Source organism: Leucoraja erinacea, chromosome 14 (genome assembly GCF_028641065.1).
Source record: "Leucoraja erinacea ecotype New England chromosome 14, Leri_hhj_1, whole genome shotgun sequence".
NCBI classification, from domain to species: domain Eukaryota; kingdom Metazoa; phylum Chordata; class Chondrichthyes; order Rajiformes; family Rajidae; genus Leucoraja; species Leucoraja erinaceus.
In genome coordinates this window covers 10,089,682-10,114,029 of record NC_073390.1, presented here as the reverse complement: position 1 = coordinate 10,114,029, position 24,348 = coordinate 10,089,682, and the positions used below count along the sequence as shown (strand labels likewise).

Genomic DNA, 24,348 nt, shown 5'->3' with positions numbered 1-24,348 from the left:
TGTGCAACTCTCTCACAAATCCCCATCAATTGCCCCCTTTTTACTATAAACCTACACTGAAGGGAGCTGCAGCAGTTCCGGTTGCTACATTACAAAAAAAGATACACAAGCACTTGGGCAGCACAATGGCACAATGGTAGAGTTGCTGCCTTACACCGTCAGACACCCGGGGTTCAATCCTGACTACAATTGCTGTCTGTACGGAGTTTGGATGTTCTCCCTCTGATCACGTGGATTCTCTCCGGGTGCTCCACACTCCAAAGACGTGCAGGTTTGTTGGTTAATTGGCTTCTGTAAATTGTAAATTAACCCTAGTGTATAGGATAGTGCTAGTGTATAGGGTAGGGTGATCGCTGGTCGGCACAGACTCAGTGGGCCGAAGGGCCTATTTCCGCGTTGTTATGCTCATGGTAAGAGCATAACTCATGGCCATAAACATTAGTCACAAAAATATCCAATAGTGAATTCAGAAGAAATGTTTTTACGCACAGTGATAATAATATAAAGTGCACACCATACAGTATGATTGAAGTGAACAATGTCGATACATTTACAGACACACAGGAAAAGGTGGTAGAGAAAATGGAATAGAAGGGTTTTACTGATGGCTTTAGATGATGAATGATAAATTTAGTTTAGTTTAGTGATACAGCATGGAAACAGGCCCTTCGGCCCATCGAGTCCACGACGAACACCGATCCCCGCACATTAACACGGGGACAATTTATTTTACATTTACAATTATATCAAGCCAATTAACCTACAAGCCTGTACATCTTTGGAGTGTGGGAGGAAATCGAAGGTCTCGTAAAAAACCCATGCAGGTCACGGGGAAAACGTACAAACTCTGTACAGCCAAACACTCGTAGTCAGGATCGAACCTGGGTCTCTGTCGCTGTGTGGCAGTAGCTCTAACGCTACACCGTCTGCTGCCCTTATGGAGGAATGAAAAACAGAGTCAACAATTATGAAATATTGATTCTATTTCTCTTTCCATAGATACTGCATGGTCTGATGAGTATTTCTGGCATTTTCAAATTTCCAGCATCAGCCTTTTTGCTTCCATTGTTGCCAAAAAAGAATTTTGAAATACATTTTTGGAATTAATTGGATTTTAATGCACCTCTATACTTTTGGCAGGAACAAAAACAGCTTAGGTAAGTTTATAAAATTAAAAATTACTGAATTGTACACATGCTCCACGATACGAGTGCATTTTAGGCTCAATTGATAACAATTTTACACATCTAGTGCAGCAACAATAGCTGAAACATCTTATCACGCTACATTCTTGACAATGTTAACATTAAAAAATCCCAGGTGAAACTGGTTTTATTTATAATATTATATGCTTAATTTGCGATTTACCAGGGAAAGTCTATACTCAGCGAGGGTACGGTAATTGAACACAATGGTCTTTTTGTTGGTGAAAATTAGAACTAAACAGCAGATGGGCTACAACTGAAACAGAAACAAAAAATGCAGAAATACTCAGCAGGTCATGCAGCATCTGTGGAAAGAGTTCTGATAAAGGACTGCAAACTCTTTTTCTCATTCCATAGGTATTTCTTGATCTGCCGAGCGATTCCAGCTTGTTCTGTTTTTGTTCAACATCTCATGTCTGTAATTGCTCATAAGCTACTTTTATTACATTTGGGGAGAGAAGATAAATCTTATCAACTGATGAAGTGTTGACTGGTGTATGAAAACCCAGGAGGGCAAAAGTATTGAAAAGGCTTTTTCACATGTCCCTCTTTCCACTAATGAAGCTGAGAACATCATTTATGAAAGAGTAAGTTAGGAAAGAATAAAAAAAAACTTGACATTTTTAGTGTGAACAAAATAAACTCCTTTTGCTCAGGACAAATACTAACCATATATATTTTAGACAAAGTTTTATCTACACAGATGAGTTTGAAAAATAATCTTACAAGCAACTCACTGCATGGAGAACTTAGAAAATCTCAATGTTCATGTCCAGAACTTCAGCCAGGACTAGACAAAAAATGTAGGGCAATTGTTATTGCATTTATTAAGTGGAATTATTAAAGAGATAGGACACCAACTACTTTAAGCAGATGATCAAGCTACCATTTTGGAAAGTAATATAATCCCCAAAATTAGACCGTCAAATGACAACATGCAACCATTAGGAGGTAGCTGAAATCAATCCCTGACCACTATCATCTGACTTAAAGAGCAAAGTCACTCCACCATATTTACAATATTAGTACGTTCATTTTGAAATAGTCAGATACAAAATTTTATGCGGTCTGAATCTATCCAAACTATTGATGAACCTTACTGAAATCACCATAATTTCCAATGACAGTACAGATTATTATGGAATTTCTCTAGGGGAATATTGGGTTTGTGATTATGTGCTTTCTTCCAAATTCTCCGTGGCATATTCCAGTTGTTAAGAGGCTTGGTTCCATGTCTCGGCCAAGCAGATTCAATAACCATTTGAGGCTCGCACAAAAGCCTTAGATTTTCCCTTCTCTCTGGAGATTCAATTTTCTGTTCTCTCTGGAGAATCTGGCCAGTCTCCAACTAACAATTCTCTGTTCACTCTGGTGCCAGGAGAATAGCCTCCTCTTGAACATCAAAAAAACGAAGGAGCTGATCATGGACTTTAGGAGGGCACATCATCCGAGGACGTACACTCCATTGAGGATAAATGGGGATCCTGTGGATATGGTGAACTGTTTTAAATATCTGGGAGTCCACATCTCTGAGGATATGACATGGGCATCTCACGCCTCAGCACTCGTGAGTAAGGCAAGGCAGCGCCTTTACCACCTCAGGCAATTGAGGAAATTCAGAGTGTCTCCGAGGATCCTCCAGTGCTTCTACGCAGCGGCGGTGGAAAGCATCTTGTCCGGGAACATTACCATCTGGTTTGGGAATTGCTCTGCCAAGGACAAGAAGGCTCTGCAGAGAGTAGTGCGTTCGGCCGAACGCATTAATGGGAACGTCACTCACCCCACTGCAGGAACTATACAACAGGAGGTGCAACTCCAGAGCAAACAAAATCATGAGAGACCTCTTCACCCCTGCAACGGACTGTTCCAGCCGCTACGGTCAGGCAAACGCCTCCGTTGCCATGCAGTGAAAACGGAGAGGTTGAGAAGGAGTTTCTTCCCAGAGGCAATTCGGACTGTAAACGCCTTTCTCACCAGGGACTAACTCTACAGAACGTTTTTCCTTCTATTATTTATTATGTAAAAGAATATGTGTGTTATGATTGTGTTTATAATTTGTTTGGTTGTTTTGTTGTTTGTCTTTTGCACAAAAGTCTGCGAGCATTGCCACTTTCATTTCATTGCACATCTCGTATGTGTATGTGACAAATAAACTTGACTTGACTTGACCCATAACTGAGGTAACCCCACGGGACAATCTAGATGAGAAAGTTCTGGATGCAATCCTCATTGCAGGCCTTCTCCCTACCAATTCACCTTCTAATACATTCGCAAGGAGTTTGATATTAGCAAATTTCCCTGTTATTTAAAACTGGCAGTGGGATTTCTTGTGGCTTAAAGAAGAAATATATTTCTAATCATTCTAAACTGTTAATTTCTGGATATTTCAGAAAGCTATGGAAGAGAAAGTAATTATAAGTACTTCTTTTATCTATTCTTGTCAACAATACCTAACACAAATTAGTGGATTTATCATCATGGAAAGTATCATGGAAATGGAAATCAGTTTATCGAGAAGTGTCTCCTGAAATCTGTCAATGTGTCAATGTACTGCACAAAGAACTCACTGTCTGCATAATACAACTGTGACTGGAGTGATTTTTCTTCCTGCCTCACTGACTTACAAAGTGAACTGTGCTGCAAAAGATGCAGGAAGCTCGATAATTTCTAGCTGAAGGGGTAAACAGGTGCAACAACACAACACTGCGATCAGTAGTTGGTGGAAAAAGATGTGACAAGAAATTTCTAGTCATATTTTAAAAGATGTATCATATTGCATAACATTGAATCTTGATCTCTCTGGCTTCTTGAATATAAAATCCAAAAAGCAGGATAATGCACTGTTCTTCAGAATGGCAGAACCTGTAGATGACTAGTGCATGTGCTAGACTTGGTGAGACTTCTTTACAGAACCTAACTTAGAATTTATTCTATAAAGCATAGCACGGTGCTAGATAATTTTAACAGCATAAAACAACGTATAGAAAAATTGAGCCCTTTTATGCTATTATCATGCAAGAGCTACTAAAATAAAAGATTAATTTCAATTTAATTAGCTTAATCTGATAAAATTTAAATTTTCAACATGGTGCCTAGAAAAACAGTTGGTGAGAAAATGTACAAATTATAGTAATGTTTAAAATGGATGCAGCTGCAATGTAAAAAAAAAGGTTAACATTACAAGGCACTATCCAGAGAGAGGTATAACCCATCTTGATCAAAGTGCCTCTTGGTTTGTGTCTGGAATTTGCATCTGGTTACAAATTTTATTACGATCATTATAACAATTTCAAATATGTCAGATGTTGATGGAGCTGACTGTCACACAAACTCACACAGATGGAAGATTTGTTGCATTAGTAGCTACAGGTCATTCCACATCTGCCACGTGAATATGCTCAATAGATGACAATTCCCTTCCCTGTCAGCATGAAATGATTTACCAGCTTGCTGTAATAGCACTTTTATTGGAAAAAGGCTGCACGAGGCATCATACAACACTCAACTCGAAAGACCGAAAAGATCAGTAGCAACTTTTGCAAAATGTAATACCCAAATTGCTACAATCTGCATGGAAATATCTCTCCAATTTGTGCACATACTGAGGTGCAAATTGGATAATATGTCACAAGACTGCATCTTATAAACCCGTAATAATAATAAATCCTAAAAGACATAATTTCTAGCTCTTAATCCTTTTCAAATAAATATGACGTTCTGAAAAATGAACAAGTAACTGCTGTAAAGTTGATTCTCAGGTTGTGCAATAGTGTAAGATTATCAAGTTAAGTGTACAACAGGAGCTTTTGCCTCCATCTCCCCTCTGCCCTCTCATTCCTGAATGTTACAATGAAAATCAACCAGATCAGATGGAATTGCCAAACATTAAAATAGGAGCTGGGAATAGAAAATACTCCCACGTTTCTAAATTGTTTATTTTTAAATGGTGATTAAACTATACAACGAATCATGCAAAAGGTGCATTCTTACCATCAAAGACAAATCGGGAAAGGGGGACATAAAGCAACAATAGATAGGATGAATAATAGGTAGACACTCCACCATATCCTGTTTTTGATCTCAATGTATTTGACTTTCTTTCCCATGGACCCTCTCCAAATATCTATTATTTGCATTGTTTACACCTGTCTCGGGGTGAAGGCTTATTTCCCAGTGTGGGAACTTGATGAGCTGTGGTGACACGACAAGTGTACAACACAACGCAAGATTTTCTGGAACTGCATTTATGCCTGGTTTCATGCAATATCAATGAACATGTAGTGTATTAGTTTATTTTATTTTAGAGATACAGCATGGAAACGGGTCCTTAGGTTTACCGAGTCCATGCCGACCATTGCTCACCCGATCACACACTAGTTTTATGTTATCCCATTTTTGCATCCATTCCCTACACACAAGGGGTAATTTACAGAGGCCAATTCACCTACAAACCCTCACGTCTTTGAATGTGGGATGAAACCGGAGCACCCAGAGGAAACCCACTCGGTCACAGGGGGAACGTGTAAACTCCACACAGACAGCACCAAGGTCAAGATCAAACCCAGGTGTTTGCCACTCTGAGGCAGCCTCTCTACTGGATGTGCCACTCTGTCGCCCAAAGATTATGTCATACATCTTTGTAGCGTATTGTTGAATTAAAATACAGTATCACAAAATACTGATTTTGTCTGGCTATGGTTCAATGCAGAGCACGCTTGCCTCTCAGCAACATTGGGTAGATTCCAATCCTGATGTTCAGTGCAGTACTGAGCAAGTGCTGCATGTCCAATATGCAAGCTTCCAGCTGATCTATTAAAATTAAGTTCTGATAATTCCCAAGATTTGCAAGACATAGCACTCGAGCAGGTCAGATACTCTTATATCCTGACCAACACTTACTCCTTACTCAACATTACCAAACGCATTGCCAGCCATTATCACACTGCTTTTTTTGTGAGCATGCTTGCTGTGTTGAAATTCCCATGTTTCCGCTATTACACCAATGACTACACTTCAAAATGACTTGGAATGCTATAGATGGCCTTTAAATAAAGTGAAAGGTTCTATATGAATGCAAGTTATTTTATCTTTTGCAGGCTGCCCCTCCCTAGAAAATAATTACACAAATGCAGAATAGAATTCAGCAGGTTAAGAATTCTTAATTCTCTTTAATAATGCTCTAATGAGTTAACCAACAACGGATTCAACTACAAATTAAGATCTAACCACAAATTTGTTTACTTTTAGTGCAGTCTAGACCAAGTAAAAACAGTTGTAACTTAAAATGAAAACTGCCGTATTATAAGCAACGGATGGAAAGGTAACTTCTGATTAAAATCTCCACTGCTTGTGGCCAAATCACTAAAGCGTTCCTTTGCTTACCGTGAACTTTGCAATGAAATTGTGTGATTCTGGGTTCTATTGCACACCCATGACATTTTGCTTTGAAAATTATAATTGCATTTTTTTCCTGATAATTTAGTTAAGTCAGAACAACTGAGATGTGAAAGGATTCGGTTTATTTTAATCAGGCACAACATTTGCCTTTTCTATTATTTCTTGCTGGTTTCATGGGAGAGACTCCATCTGAAAGCAATTAGGCTATTTCAGTTTTGATGTGACCACTCTGTCCTGGTTTGAGCAGTGCCCATGTCAGTGAGATGTGACACTTTAATCTAGGAGGGGAAGAGACTGGTTGTAGCTGCAATTTTAACCTGGTTTTAAGTGGCATGCTGCTAAATCAGTCCAGAAGTCTAGCTGGCTAATGCATTATTCCATTCTTGCTGTCTTTATTATAACCTGCTCTTTGGATCAGGCAGCAAGGTGAGTGGTACCTATGTACATAATTGTTTCCAACCAGTACTTGAGTGCTAAACTTGCAGGTGTCAACAAGTTCAAATAATTGTACAGTAATTGTGACCAAAACTGTATGTTAAAACCAGGCTTTGAAATAGATATGTCCAATTAGTAAAATACCCATTTAATGAAAGTTTTCATCTCTTCAACGGAGTTAGAATAAATTATAAACAAAGAATGTATGGGAAGGTAGCACATAATAGTTTGTATCATTATATGGTTTTCATTTTATGTTTTTCTTCTGTAAAAACATTTTGTCCAACTTCTGTAAAATATATATTTTAAATTATTTAAACTCAAAACAATGCATTATTGTTAGTTTAACATTTTTGTTTGGAAAGAGAACCCAAAGAATGCAGCATATAATTTTACTTTCAGAAATGTCAGTGCATACATTCACTTGGATATGCTTTTAACTTGTATATGTTATTGAAGCCACATCTAGTTATTAAGATTTCAAAACAAATTGTCCACAGGATGAACAGGAATAACCTATATATAGCATGTACATTTTTAGTTGCCGATCAGAAATGACAAATTAATGACTCAATATTTTCAGTGTTTGTGCATCAACAACATGAGGCAACAGATTAGTTAAAACAAATGTAGGTCCCTTGCAGTCAGAAACAGGTGAGTTGATCATGGGGTACCAGGATATGGCGGACCAATTGAATAACTACTTTGGTTCCGTCTTCACTAAGGAAGACATAAATGATCTGCCGGAAATAGCAGGGGCCCGCGGGTCAAAGGAGGTGGAGGAATTGAGTGAAATCCAGGTTAGTCGGGAAGTGGTGTTGGGTAAATTGAATGGATTAAAGGCCGATAAATCCCCAGGGCCAGATAGGCTGCATCCCAGAGTACTTAAGGAAGTAGCTCCAGAAATAGTGGATGCATTAGTAATAATCTTTCAAAACTCCTTAGATTCTGGAGTAGTTCCAGAGGATTGGCGGGTAGCAAACGTAACCCCACTTTTTAAGAAGGGAGGGAGAGAGAAAACGGGGAATTACAGACCAGTTAGCCTAACATCGGTAGTGGGGAAACTGCTAGAGTCAGTTATTAAAGATGGGATAGCAGCACATTTAGAAAGTGGTGAAATCATTGGACAAAGTCAGCATGGATTTACGAAAGGTAAATCATGTCTGACGAATCTTATAGAATTTTTCGAGGATGTAACTAGTAGCGTGGATAGGGGAGAACCAGTGGATGTGGTGTATCTGGACTTCCAGAAGGCTTTCGACAAGGTCCCACATAAGAGATTAATATACAAACTTAAAGCACATGGCATTGGGGGTTCAGTATTGATGTGGATAGAGAACTGGCTGGCAAACAGGAAGCAAAGAGTAGGAGTAAACGGGTCCTTTTCACAATGGCAGGCAGTGACTAGTGGGGTACCGCAAGGCTCAGTACTGGGACCCCAGCTATTTACAATATATATTAATGATCTGGATGAGGGAATTGAAGGCAATATCTCCAAGTTTGCGGATGACACTAAGCTGGGGGGCAGTGTTAGGTGTGAGGAGGATGCTAGGAGACTGCAAGGTGACTTGGATAGGCTGGGTGAGTGGGCAAATGTTGGGCAGATGCAGTTTAATGTGGATAAATGTGAGGTTATCCATTTTGGTGGCAAAAACGGGAAAGCAGATTATTATCTAAACGGTGGCCGATTGGGAAAGGGGGAGATGCAGCGAGACCTGGGTGTCATGGTACACCAGTCATTGAAGGTAGGCATGCAGGTGCAGCAGGCAGTAAAGAAAGCGAATGGCATGTTGGCTTTCATAGCAAGAGGATTTGAGTATAGGAGCAGGGAGGTTCTACTGCAGTTGTATAGGGTCTTGGTGAGACCACACCTGGAGTATTGCGTGCAGTTTTGGTCTCCAAATCTGAGGAAGGACATTATTGCCATAGAGGGAGTGCAGAGAAGGTTCACCAGACTGATTCCTGGGATGTCAGGACTATCTTATGAAGAAAGACTGGATAGACTTGGTTTATACTCTCTAGAGTTTAGGAGATTGAGAGGGGATCTTATAGAAACTTACAAAATTCTTAAGGGGTTGGACAGGCTAGATGCAGGAAGATTGTTTCCGATGTTGGGGAAGTCCAGGACAAGGGGTCACAGCTTAAGGATAAGGGGGAAATCCTTTAAAACCGAGATGAGGAGAACTTTTTTCACACAGAGAGTGGTGAATCTCTGGAACTCTCTGCCACAGAGGGTAGTTGAGGCCAGTTCATTGGCTATATTTAAGAGGGAATTAGATGTGGCCCTTGTGGCCAAGGGGATCAGAGGGTATGGAGAAAAGGCAGGTACGGGATACTGAGTTGGATGATCAGCCATGATCATATTAAATGGCGGTGCAGGCTCGAAGGGCCGAATGGCCTACTCCTGCACCTAATTTCTATGTTTCTATGTGGTTTTGTTGGTTGGGAACTCAAAAAGAAAATCACATTCTGCTGAATGTTACCTATTTTATGATAACTGATCTCAGATGAAAACTTTCTAACATTCTCCTTCAAACTTTCTTAAATGTAATCAAATCTGCAGTTCTCATAGCTTGGTGCAATGACGAAGCTGGGAATTCTTGTACAAAACGGTTAGGATGGAGCACTCAAACTGAAGACACTTGCAGCCTTGAAATACAATCAACTGCAGATTAGATGATTCCTCATGTGGCATGAGCTGCATGTCCTGGTGTTCACAAACTCACAGCAGCAAGTAACTTGCATTGCACATTCATAACTTGCAGATATTAGTGTGTTGTTATTTGGCTGCTATTAACTTAGTTAAGAACAAGTCAACTGACATATTTTGATTTTTGGGAACTTCCCGACTTTTCCTTGATCAATACTCTAATACTGGTGTGAGCTAATTAATGCGAAGAGTTAATACTGTGCTAAACTAATACCCTTGAAAAATATAGGCAGGGACCTCTAAATTTTAAACAGTCCAGCTGTGCGTAAGAAAATGGCTACTTGAGGTACAATATAAAAACTGAAGGCAGTGATAAGTTTTAACATTAGACAGTTCAGTACATAGAACAGTAGAGTAAAAGAATAAACCCTTCGACCCACAATGTCTGTGCTGCACATGATGCCAAGACTATCATAAGGCATAGGAGTAGAATTAAGCCATTCGGCCCATCACGTCTACTCCGCCATTCAATCATGGTTGATCTATAACTCCATTCTCCTGCCTTTTCCCCATAATCTCAGATCCCTGTACTAATCAAGAATCTATCTATCTCTACCTTAAAAATATCCACTGACTTGGCCTCCACAGCTTTCTGTGGCAAATAATTCCACAGATTCACCACACTCTGGCTAACTAAATTTCTCCACATCTCCTTCCTAAAAGAACGTCCTCTAATTCTGAGGCTATGACCTCTAGTCCTAGACTCTCCCACTAGTGGAAGCATCCTCTCCACATCCACTCTATCCAAACCTTTCTCTATTCTGTCTGTTTCAATGAGGTCTCCCCTCATTCTTCCAAACTCCAGCGAGTACAGGCCCAGTGCCGACAAATGCTCATCATAGGTTCACCTACTCATTCCTGGGATATATCTTGTAAACTCTGGACCCTCTCCAGAGCCAGCACATCTTTCCTCATATATGGTGCCCAAAATGGCTCACAATATTCCAAATGTGGCCTTACCAGCACCTTATAGAGTCTCAACATTACATCCCTGTTTTTGTATACAAGCCCTCTTGAAATAAATGTTAGCACTGAATTTGGTTTCTTTACTACCGATTCGATTTGAAGATTAACCTTTTGGGAATCCTGCACCTGCACTCCCAAGTCCCTTTGCACCTCTGATTTCTGGATTTTCATCCCATTTAGAAAATAGTCTAAACCTTTATTCCTAATCACTTATGCAGATCACATATTTACCTGCACATAACCCATATCCCTCCATTTCCTGCATATCCATATGTCTATCCAAAAGTCTTTTAAATGCCACTTATGTACCTGCTTCAACAGCAGTGTGTTCCAGGCACTCACAACCCTCTGTGTAAACATCATGTTCTGCATATAAAATGTGCCCCAATCATCTATATCTATGCTGTCTAGTTTTTGATGTTTCCATTCTGGGAAAAAGTTCTGATTGTCTACCTTATCTATTTCTATCATAATTGTATATACTTCTATCAGGCCTTCCTGCAACCTCCGGCGTACCAGACAAAACAATCCAATTCTGTCCAACCTCTCCCTCCAGCTAATACCCACTATTCCAGGCATTATTCTGAGAAACATTAGACTTGAACTTTTTTTATAAAACAATAATTGAAAAGGCATATCTGAAATTAAATAAAACTTTAAAAAATGAAAAATGTAACTCGACCATCAGAGAATCCCAGTTTATATAGAATAGTGACAGTGAAGAACAATATAGAACATACAGTGCATGATCAAAATTGTTTTTTTGCTCAGGATTCTGAGACAAGTTGCTCTGACAGATAAAATGGGTAGGAAAATTGGATAGAGATAAGGGCAAAAAAAACAAGAAATATCTTGGATTGAGCGCTGGTTGAACTACTTAAAGAAAAATGATATACAGACAGAGCAATATTATCTACGTATGAATAAATATTCTGCGGAGAATATAGCCATAGGATCTATTACATTCAACTTTCTTTTGACAAATATGATGTTTTATTTTGGAGTAACTAGTTGGTTAAAGGAAACAGTGCAGACACCGTATTTGGAAAAGTTATAAAAGTAATCAGGGAGAATATCTCCAGATTCAGGGACAGTTTCTTTCCAGCTGCTATCAGGCAAGTGAACCGTCCTCTCACCAGCTAGAGTGTGATCCTGACATCTCACCTTCCTCATTGGAGATCTTTAAACTACCTTTAATTGGACTTTTTCTTGCACTAAATATTGTAACCTTTATCTTTTATCTGTACACTGTGGACGGCTTGATTATAATAGAAACATAGAAATTAGGTGCAGGAGTAGGCCATTCGGCCCTTCGAGCCTGCACCGCCATTCAATATGATCATGGCTGATCATCCAACTCAGTATCCCGTACCTGCCTTCTCTCCAACCCCTTAAGAATTTTGTAAGTTTCTATAAGATCCCCTCTCAATCTCCTAAATTCTAGAGAGTATAAACCAAGTCTATCCAGTCTTTCTTCATAAGACAGTCCTGACATCCCAGGAATCAGTCTGGTGAACCTTCTCTGCACTCCCTCTATGGCAATAATGTCCTTCTCAGATTTGGAGACCAAAACTGTATGCAATACTCCAGGTGTGGTCTCACCAAGACCCTGTACAACTGCAGTAGAACCTCCCTGTTCCTATACTGAAATCCTTTTGCTATGAAAGCTAACATACCATTTGCTTTCTTTACTGCCTGCTGCACCTGCATGCCTACCTTCAATGACTGGTGTACCATGACACCCAGGTCTCGCTGCAGCTCCCCCTTTCCCAATCGGCCACCATTTAGACAATAGTCTGCTTTCCTGTTTTTGCCACCAAAATGGATAACCTCACATTTATCCACATTATACTGCATCTGCCAAACATTTGCCCACTCACCCAGCCTATCCAAGTCACCTTGCAGTCTCCTAGCATCCTCCTCACAGCTAATACTGCCCCCCAGCTTAGTGTCATCTGCAAACTTGGAGATATTGCCTTCAATTCCCTCATCCAGATCATTAATATATATTGTAAATAGCTGGGGTCCCAGCACTGAGCCTTGCGGTACCCCACTGGTCACTGCCTGCCATTGTGAAAAGGACCCGTTTACTCCTACTCTTTGCTTCCTGTTTGCCAGCCAGTTCTCTATCCACATCAATACTGAACCCCCAATGCCGTGTGCTTTAAGTTTGTATACTAATCTCTTATGTGGGACCTTGTCAAAAGCCTTCTGGAAGTCCAGATACACCACATCCACTGGTTCTCCCCTATCCACGCTACTAGTTACATCCACGAAAAATTCTATAAGATTCGTCAGACATGATTTACCTTTCGTAAATCCATGCTGAATTTGTCCAATGATTTCACCACTTTTAATAAACTGACAGCAATGATGCTTACAATTTGAAAAAGTGGGGTTACGTTTGTTCCCCGCCAATCTTCAGGAACTACTCCAGAATCTAAAGAGTTTTGAAAGATTATTAATAATGCATCCACTATTTCTGGATAGCATGCAACCAAAGCTTTTTGCTGTACCTTGGTACATGTGACAATAATAAACGTAACTAAACTAAACATAAGTAATGCCAGCAACATGAGAAGAAATTGACTGCAGGTTGCCTGAATCAGAGAAATTTGGGGACAAAATCTTCCTGGAGAAATAAAGTGTTAATAATCAAGTGATTATTCCTGCACAATGACAATGAATTTTAGAGGAGTAAGACATATGGCCGTTATAAACCCCACAAACTTAATAGTTACTTTATAATATTGTCATTTGCAACCTCCCTGTTACCTTTGAGAATTTTCCAGATTTTCATGTTAATTTCCTATTATTATTTTACAGATTTGGGCTCATTATTAGAAATACAGCCAACATGGAACAATATGACAATTTTGATGCAATACCAATCAATCCCTCCAGTCCAAAAGAAAAATAACTTAAATAGTTTGTTCTCAATCTTAAGATTTAAATTGTTACAATATTTCGTAAATTGGCTTTCTCACTTTCTCAGTTCGATCCTTTGTTCCCTCTCTTTATTCTATGGACATTCACACACAAATGCTTCTTCTCTTTCTTTCCCAGATCCTATATTTCAAAATTGATGAATTGGTGGACAATGCCCGGACGCTATTGCCATGCCATTGTTACCTTTTGCTTCCAGAAAGTTAGTGTTGAAATGGGATTGATCCCATTGCCTACTCTCTAGGCAACATTACCTGCTGCTGCTTCAAAATGAAATATAAACATTTAAATATTAAGCTGCTTTGTACTTAAAGGTAAGGGGAAAAATCTAATGTTGCTAAGTACAAGATGTGCCCCAGTACAGGTCCACAACCTTTTATCCGAAAGCCTTGGGACCAGAAACTTTTCGTAATTCAGAATTTTTCGGCTTTCGGAATGGAAGAATTTTAACGGCTGGCTCAGTGGTAGAGTGCTCGGCTCATATCCGCAAGATCGCGAGTTTGCGCCTAATCCCGGCAGTTACTCGATTGCGAGTTTGAGTCTTCAATGTAGTTTTTTCTTGCAGATTAGGAGCGAATAGGGAGGGTTAGGCTGGGATCATTTTCTGCGAGATGATCTTAGTGCGGGAGACAAGTGTAGGAGAGGTGTACTGACTGTGTGGGCAGAACTTTGGAAGTGATTGCCCACCATTCTCAAAAGCTGCTGTGTCTCCCTGTCCCTCCAACTCCAGAGGAATCCGCTCCCCGATGGGCCGCTACGGCGACAAGTGGCAGTTCGCCCACAGCCCGAGCTGCGCCACCCCAAGAACAAGACGTACCTTGCACACCATCAGCTTCTGCGTGTTCCTCTGGAGTTGGAGCGGGGCTGGGCTGGAGTTGTTGATCTGGGATCTCCGTGCTTGCAGTGGGCCTGGGGTCGGTGTCCCGATGAGGGGGCGCAGCTCGGGCTGTGGGCGAACTGCTACGTCGCCGTAGCGGCCCATCGGGGAGCGGCTTCTGGTGGTCCTGACGTCTCTCAGCTCCTGTCCAGGGGGATGGCCGGAGACGTCAGGATCAACAGGAACCCGCTCCCTGATGCGCCGCTACAGCGACAAGTGGCAGTTCGCCCACAGCCTGAGCTGCGCCCCCTCATCCGCAACCCGGGTTCCTCTGGAGTTGGAGCGGGGCTGGGCTAGAGTTGCTGCTGGCTGTGAGTCTCTGGGATCTCTGTGCTTGCAGTCGGTGTCCCATTGGTCCTGACGTCTCCGGCCACCCCCCTGGACTGGATCTGAGACTGGGAACTGTACCGCCCTTGCCCCCTCTCTCTGCAACTGCAAACAACCCCATAGTTCCCAGTCTCAGCTCATGTACAGGGGGGTGGCCAGAGACGTCACAGCTCGAGCTGCGCCGCCTCATCCGCAACCCCAAGACCAAGACGTACCTTGCACACCTTCAGCTTCTGTCCCTACGGGGAGCGTGTTCCTCTGGTGTTGCCATCGCCAGCAGTGTAGCGTGAGTCTACCGTGGGAATTTTTTAACTCGGCGGGCAGGTAGCAGCATATTGTCAATTATTAACCCTCCCGCGCAATATACCCTCACCTTCTCTTTTATGAATGGGGATTTAGTTCCCCTTTCTTCGAGGACCGACCTCCGCTGTCACCTCTGCGGGCCGCCCTCGGTGAACGTCTTCAAGGACCTTTCTTCAAGGACCGAAAAAATGTCCGCTATTCGGAGCTTTTCGTTATTTGGAACTTCGGATAAAAGGTTGTGCACCTGTACCATGTTTTGGTTTGTCTGAATGTAGATGTTGTGGAAATCAATGTGCCTACAACGGGTACAAAGCAATTGAAAAGAGTATGGAAATAATATAGAACAGCGAGTTGCAGAGCCAATTGAATATTGGGAAGTTCTTGATAAAATATTTTTGAAAGAAGAATTAAGAATGGGCATGTAATGGTTAATGGACAGATGTTGAAGGGTATTAATAAACACAGAGACATGAAGATTCAGATATATAATTCCTTAAAGCACAAGTAATAGGCAGATAAAACAATTAAAATAATGTCAACAGCATGTTGTCTTCTATAAACCATGACGGGGAAGAAAATTAACTTCCACTAATTTAAATATCTGGTATGAATCAGAATTATTGAACCCAAAACTGCCAATATGTTGAAAAATCTCATCTGGATTATTGACAGTAATTAGCAAAGAAATTCTGCTGCCTTTTCCAATCTGTATGAATATTTATACAATGGTGGGAATATTTTCAACACATGGACTTCAGCAATTGAAGAGTGTGACTCACCATCACATTCTCAAACACAATTAACAACAAGCAATAAATATTGAACCTGCACTTGATGCCCACATCTCATAGACAAGTCAAAATAAAGTTACCATCATGGTTTGAGACTCACATTGGCATGGCACTGCTAACTTGTTTCATGATTTGATACGTGCTCGTGGCACTTCAAATTGGGGCTGGATTTTAACCGGATAGCTGTTCGAGGCCTTCGCTGTATTATTTGAAGTTTAACAGAATTAATGATCTTAACGAATCCTCAAGGGGCACAACAAGGTGAATGTTGGGAGACTTCTATATGTGGAAAAGTCTTGTACATTGTTATAAATTCATTGATTTATAAAGATGAACAGCTTTGAAATAGGCCCTTCGGCCCACCTTGTTCATGCCGACCCAGTTGGAATATTGGGCTAGACAAAAGTGCTGGAGAAACTCAGCGGGTGCAGCAGCATCTATGGAGCGAAGGAAATAGGCAACTTTTCGGGCCGAAAACCCTTCTTCAAATATTGGGCTAATTCCATTTGCATGTATTTGGCCATCAAATCCCTTTCTACCCATATATCTGTCTAAAGGTCTTCTAGTTACAATGTAGAATGACAGTCATTTGTAACTGAGGTGTATAGGAACACCTGCTCCTATTTTCTTGTCTATATATTCCTGTGCATAACATGCAATGCATCGAGCAATTTCATCACATCTGAAAGCCAGCACAAAAAAATATTTGACAATCCACAAACAGAAATGGCAGACAGAAATTGGAATGCCCCAGCTTCACAGTTTAGTAAGACCAATTGAAATAATGATTAGGTCATAATATTATAAAATCACTTCCAGGTGTGTGGATGTCCAACACGCATGATGCGTGTGATCATGTTCCAGTCGGGTAAACTGAAGCAAAAAGACAGCAGCTTAAACATACTTCTGAAGACCCCTTTAGGCAAGATTCATAATGTCCCATTATCACCTTTCTTTTTTTCTTCCTTCATGTAATCCTTCTAATCCCATCAGCAAACTTCAGGAAACCTGCTGCTTTATTTACAAATAAACCATTGACTATTGCAGGAACTGCGTTACAAAGAATGACATGATCCAAGTGTTATAAGCACATAGCTAAGAAATACATTTAATGCAAGTTGCAAAATGGGATTGTATTTGAATTATATTGGAAATAAAACTGTAGCACCACTTACCTGTGTGCATCTCCTGTGGCCTTCACACCAGGTTACAATCTCATCATTCTGCAAAGCAAAATTAATGTATCAATTTTCTAATCACCTCCAGAAAAATAAATAGTAATTTGACAATAAAATAGCCAATATTTAACCACAGCTCAACAATATGTAATGCAATAAGAAATTACATAAGAAATTTAAGAAAATATTTGTGTTACAAGTAACATTTTGTAATTTTTGTGGTTCATGGAGGAGTTAAGTTTTGCTGAATCCTTATTAAAATGGACAGCAACTATGTTCTTAGTCGTATTTACATATACGCGCTTAAATACATAATAGTTTTTGATGGTGAGAATTTAAAAAAAGAAATGGTCTTCCACACTGCTAATCATGCTCTTTCAAAAATGTTTTAGATTTATATAGTCATTGAGTCATGCAGCTTGGAAACAGGCCCTTCATCTCGTCCATGTCGTCCCAAGATGTCCCCTCTAAGCTAATCTAACTTGTTTGTATTTACCCCATATCCATGTCTGTGGATTTATCTTATTTGTGTACCTGTCCGGGTCTCTTTTAAGGAGGGTCTCCACCCGAAACATCACCCATTTCTTCTCTCCAGAAATGCTGCCTGTCCCGCTGAGTTACTCCAGCATATTGTGTCTATCTTCAGTTTAAACCAGCATCTGCAGTTCCTTTTTACACAGGTGTATTTTAACTGTTGTTATTGTGCCCATCTCAACTACGTTCACTGGCAGCATGTTCCATACATCCACACCTTCTGTGAAAAAGTTGGCCTTCAGGTTCCTATCAAATCCTTACCTTTTCAACTTATACCTACACCTCTGAATCTTGTTTACTCTATCCTGGGAAAAGGACTCTGTGCATTCATCTTATCTTTGTCCCCCGTGAATCTACACACATCTATAAAGTCACTCCTCAGACTCTGCGATACACGAAATAAAGTCCTAGCCTTTTCAATCTCTCCGTTTAGCTCAGTTCCTCGAGTGCTGGCACCATTCTCGAATATTTTCTGTGCACAATTTCAGCTTAATAGCATCTTTCCTAAAGCAGGGCGACCAAAACTGAACAGAGCTCTAGGGGCTAGTGGAATCAAGGGATATGGGGAGCTCTAGTGGAATCAAGGGATATTTGATAGAGCTCTAGGGGCTAGTGAAATCAAGGGATATGGGGAGAAGGCAGGCACGGGTTATTGATTGGGGACGATCAGCCATGATCATAATGAATGGCGGTGCTGGCTTGAAGAGCCAAATGGCCTCCTCCTGCACCTATTTTCTATGAACATAATTCTCATTTGATTGGGCATGGTATAATGAGAAAGCAATAATTAACAACCTCGTTGTGTTTAGGGAAGAGCATTCTTCATTAAAATGTAAATTAGCTTCAATCAGAAACTAGGGTCCTGAATCTGAGTAAAATAATACGATGGAATAAAAAACAAATTGGCTATGATAGATTGTGATATTAAATTGATTGGCAACGGATAATATTCAGATGTTTACACAAATTACGTTTAGGTTTATTATTGTTACACATACCGAGGTACAGTGGAAAGCTTTGTGTTGCATACTATCAAAACAGATCAAATAAACCATACTCAAACTCAAGTACAATAGATGCAGTAATGGGGAACATACAGAATGCAGAAGATAGTTCTCAGCATTGTAGTGCAACCGTTCCAGATACAAAGTCCCATGTCCTCAATGAGGTAGAGATGAATCGAATAGTACTTTAACTTATGGAAGGACAGTTGAGTAGCTGATAACAAAGAAGCTGTTCCAGTACTTCATGTTGAATGGAAGGCCGGGGTGGGACTAGTTATTGATTATGTTGGCTGCTTTTCTGAGGCAGCGTGAAGTGCCTCCGAAAAATGGAAGTCTGGTCTGTTTGATGGATTCAGCTACATTCACAACTCTGCAACTTCGTGTGGTTTGGGCAGAGTTATTCCCTAACCAAGTATGCTCTCTATGGTGCATGTGTCATTGGAGATATGCCAAAGGTTTATAGATTGGGAAAAGGAACAGGTGTAATGAATTGCTGTACACCTGTCACTGAAAATAAGTAGTTAGGTTGAACAAGCAGTTATTCAGGCATATGATATGATGCCATTCACTACCAGAGGATTTGAGTGCAGCAGCAAGAACAATGGCTTGCTGAGAGCTCAGGTGCAATTTTGTGTATAGATTTGGTCTCTTTATCTGAGGAGGAATGTTCTTACCTTAAAAAGACTGCAACAAAATAAATTACTACACTGATTCCTGAGAAGGCAGGATTGGTGTATGTGTAGAGATTGAGTCAGTTAGGATTATATTCATTGGAAAATGCAAGAATGGGAGGAAATCGCATGGAAACGTGTACAATCGTAATAAGACCATTCAGAGAATGTTCCTGATGGATGGAGAGTCCAGAACCAGCCTGAGGATCACCAATATCAGGAACCATTTCTTCACCCAGAGGATTATGAAACTGCAGAGTTCTCTGCTATAGAAATGGGGATGAAGCCAAGTCATTAAATGTTTAAGAAGGAGGTAGATATATCTCATAATCCCAAAGGACTGGGGGCTATGGGGGAAGAAGAGAACAGGGTAATGAAGTCGATGAGCAGTGCAATGGACCCAAACGACCGAATGGCCACACTTGAACCTGCAGATCTTCTATATTTGTCAGTAGCAAAATGGAGAACCTTAGGGAAACATCAGAGAAGCCACACGTGATCATTAGCATAAAATATTTTGGTTGCAACGGGATAGATGCAGATAGACAGAAAGAAAGTGAGTGTGGCCTCACTCAAATGGGTGATAGTGGAGTGCTTGGAGTATGTGGATTACAGACTAGGTAAATCCAGACGGTACAGATTAATCTTTGTCACTCTGACTTTGAATATAATTTGTGACTCTGATAAGGACCGGTTTTGGAACTGTCGGCTGGAGCAGAAACTAGATTCAAATAGCGAATCTGGGAGGCCGCAGCATATCCAAGGAGCTTTGAGAGGAAAATGTAGGTGAAGATGTGGAGATATATTAAAAATAACAAGATTACAGCTTTGTACTTGAATGATAAATTTTCCTAGGCTTCTCTGACTTACATAAAATATTGTGTTAACACACGCCAAATCAGCTAGTCTGCACTTGAGCAGGCGAACCAAATAATGAGATTGACACATTCGATTTACAAATCGCTCTATTAGGGATTGGAGCACAGAGGAAATTGAAAGAGCTGCGATCCCTTAGGTAACTTGAGATTTAATATGTGATGACACCATGAAGGAAAACAGTGTATGTAACATAAACTTCAGCACAAGAATTGAAAGACGTAAATCTGCCATCCATCTCCCAAATGATTTTCCAAATACACCTACAACCTAAACTATAATTTTAGTATTCTGGTTACAAAATTTGGTTGCAATTTGCTGGTGATTTGATATACTTTGTTTCATTTTAACAGGAACAAAGTGCAAAATCTTCAAACAACAGCTGTAATGAGTACCACATCCAAAGCTGAAGAGCTGAGGTCTGTACAAGGTTTTAGACCTCAGAATGTTGGACAGAGTCCACAGCCCTGAGGGAGGAGTTTACTTTAAATCCCCAAAGATGAACAGTGATCGTGAAAATAATTATCTGTCAGAACATTGACAGTTTCTCTCATGCAGCTAATCCTTTTGATCTGATAATTAAGACTGGCCCACCAAAGTATTGGTGATGTTTCCACTTCAAACTTGATTGCTTCAAGTACTGGTATCGTTTAGTCAGTTAGATTTTTTTCATATGTGACATTCCTTTAAGCTGACCAGATTTTAAAATACAAGTGTTTGGGAATATGTGTATTAAAGGCCATGCACTGATGTTGTTAAGATGATGAGGCCAATTTCCCAGCAAATCACCCAATTTCTGGCAATATCTGGGTGGTCCGGATTTGGCAGTATGAGAGTGAGCAGTTCCACTGCCTCCTTGGCATCTGCCATTGACTCCAGGAGTTTATACTGAAAGTGACTGCTTATGTTGAATATACGTATCTGTCACCTTTCACTCTTCTAATCTAGAGAATTAAGTCTATGCTTGCTGTGTTCAGAAACATTCCACATCACAGAAAGCAACTTCATAGTCATGGAAACAGGCCCTTTGGCCCAATTTGTTCATGCTGATATGTCTGTCTGTCTGCATTTGGCCCATATCTCTAAACCTTTCCCACCCATGCAACAATTAAAATGTCCTTTAAACATTGTAATTGTACCTGTCTCTACAGCTTCCACTTACAGCTCATTCCATATACGCACCACCATCTGTGTGAAAAAGTTTCCCTTCATGTCCCTTTTAAATCTTTCCCTCTCATCTTAAATCAATGCCCTCTAGTTTTGAACTCCCCCCACCCTGAGGAAAAAGACCGTGACCATTCATCTTATCTACACCTCTCAACTTTTTAGATTCCTCTTTAACGAGATACGAGCTCCCCTGACCCCCACTTTTCAAACCAGAATAATCTGCTGATAATTGAATTAGTTCAGATCTTACAAGACACGAGAGTCCTTGCCTTGGGGTAACTGATGACAAATCTGGATCTCCCTGCTATTGCCAGAATTAGGTGATTTGCAAAAAAAACTGGCCTCGTCATCTTGACAACGTCACTAGATAGCCATAACTCTCAATTCATATACCTGAACCATAATTTTTTAAGTCTATTCATCTTAAAACCATATCATTTATATATTAAATTACTCTGAGCATGGGTAGCTAGCTTTCAGGGCAGGCAAGAGAAGATGTTTCCGAGCAGTTGCCAGGACTTTAAGGCCTGAGCTATAAGGAGAGGTTGAACAGGCTAGGTAGGACTATGCCTTGGAGTGCAGGGGGATGAGGGGTGATCTTATAGAGGTGTATAAAATTATGAGGTGAATGCACAGAGTCTTTTACCCAGAGAAGGTTTAGGTGAAAAGGAAAATATTTAATAGGAACCCGAGGGCCAACGTTTTCACACAGAGGGTGGTGGGTATATGGAACAAGCTGCCTGAGATGGTAGTTAAGGCAGGTACAATAATAACAGTTAAGAGGCTTTTGGATAGGTACATGGATAAAAAAGGTTTAGAGGAATGTGGGCCAAACGCGTGCAGTTGTGACGTGTAGATAAGGCATCTTGCTCGGCATAAGCAAGTTATGGCCGAAGGGGCTGTTTCCATGATATATGACGCTAGCTGACTGAAGGATGTTGGAAATGTAGACAATGAACATTACTGGTAGTAAGTGTGGCTGCTGATTTCTGTTCTATAAACAGGAACCCAGATAAACTGAACCGATTGAGTGCTATGAGTAGGCAATCCATGTGTTCCTGAAAATTACAATCCTTGTAGAAAAACACTTTAATTCTTTCAGAGAATATGGTGCCATGGGATTTGAAAGAGCAATTTGGTGTCATTGAGACTAAAAATTCAAAGAGAAACCATCGCTCGATTGTAGGACAGAGATAATTTATGCCAAAGATAGACTCAAAGTGCTGGAGTAACTCAGTGGGTCAGGCAGCATCGCTGGAGAAAAAGGATGGGTGACGTTTCAGGTTGGGACCTTTCTTTAGACTCAATTGCATTCAATTCCAGAGTAGAATTCATATTTCCAACTTCAGTTCCCAAATATTCTTTTTTCTTCTGTGTATAGAAACCATGACAATTGAACGTATAATTTCAGAAACTAAAACACAAACATGTTTTCTTGAGAAAATAGTCAAGAAAATGTGTCTTCAAAGACATTTTAATAATCAGTAATATGAGCCAGCCATCAAGCACCCGATAGGGGAATGTGCATATTCCACACAGGCAGCACCAAGTGTCTACACTGGACCCTGGTAGCTGAAACTGTGAGACAGCAGCTCTATTAGCTCTGCCACTATACTGCCCAAATACTGTTGGAGTTGGTCACCTATTACTTCACTACAATGATCTGTTATGATCGTCATGATACCTTGTTTTCATGGCAGCTTCACAATGAAACAATTCACACTTCAAGAAGTTCCTGGTCATAACATAACCATATCTCGCCTGCTTCTCAAATGAAGATGGTAAGGCGTTTCCTTTATGCTATCCCATTTAGATTTGGCCTAAATTTGTGATGTTATATGGACATATATATAGTTTTCTCAGTGCTTGCTACTATCATAAACTTCAGTGGAGAAAAGTAATCATGTACGAGAGAAGTGTATTTCAGTTTTAATCCAACAATTCTAACAGGTTATGATGGTTCAGCTATAAGCTATTAGAGTAGAAACATAAGCTGGTTACAAATAATAAAGAAAAAGAAAAGGACAAATGATGGAAATGTGATATAAAAACAATATTCTGGAAATAAATGAACAGCTGTTACCAATCTGTAGTGAAGCAGGTAATGGGGTCCCGATTGAACATTGCAACCAGGATTGTTATACTCTGATGAGGTTTATATGCTTGAAATATCATAAAATATCCCTCTCTTGACTGATGCTGACATCCTCCCTTCATTTCCAACATTCTCTGTATTTATTGCATTTAATGATGAACATGTTTTTAAAATAAAATCCTAGTTACTATTCAGTTTTGGAACTGTTTTGATCAGTGCATCAAAATGATGAATTTTCTGTATTACATTAACATTAAATAAAATGTCCAGTTATACTATATTATTAATCTGAAGAAGGGTTTCGGCCTGAAACGTCGCCTATTTTCTTCGCTCTATAGATGCTGCTGCACCCGCTGAGTTTCTCCAGCAATTTTGTGTACCTTCGATCTTCCAGCATCTGCAGTTCCTTCTTGAACATACTATATTATTTACCTGGTTGTGTTTTTATATCTTAAATACCTTTGTTGAAAGCACCTACATAATGTCACGGCAGATGTCAGAAACAGGCACATTTTTTCCCCCTCCATTTAACAGAGTTCCACCAAACAAAACAATAGAAGCATTCATCAAGCCGATTCTTTTGATGATACATCATTCATTTCTGAGCAATTGTCTTTCCCTCGCTCCATCCTTTTGCTACGTTCAAAATGTATTCTGTCATTCTGATGGTTGATATCCCAGTCTCAACTTTATTTTATTAACACCCGTCTCATTACATTTTCCTCATATTGAAATTATTGTTTTGTTCACCCGTGGTGCAACTGTTATTATTACAACGCTGGACACCCAGGTTCGGGTGCTGAGGGGCTGTCTGTGTAGAGTTTGAACATTCTCCCTGTGAGTGTGGGGGTTTCCACCGGGTGTTC

General features: G+C 40.2%; 1 protein-coding gene across 1 annotated transcript in view; it reads right to left on the bottom strand.

Annotated features, from left to right (window-relative positions):
- The window catches only part of anos1b (anosmin 1b), a 115,194-nt gene that overhangs the window by 67,641 nt on the left and 23,205 nt on the right, over nucleotides 1-24,348 (bottom strand). Inside the window, 1 exon segment of the mRNA XM_055645568.1 lies at nucleotides 17,133-17,180. Coding sequence (XP_055501543.1) covers nucleotides 17,133-17,180 — 48 coding nt within the window.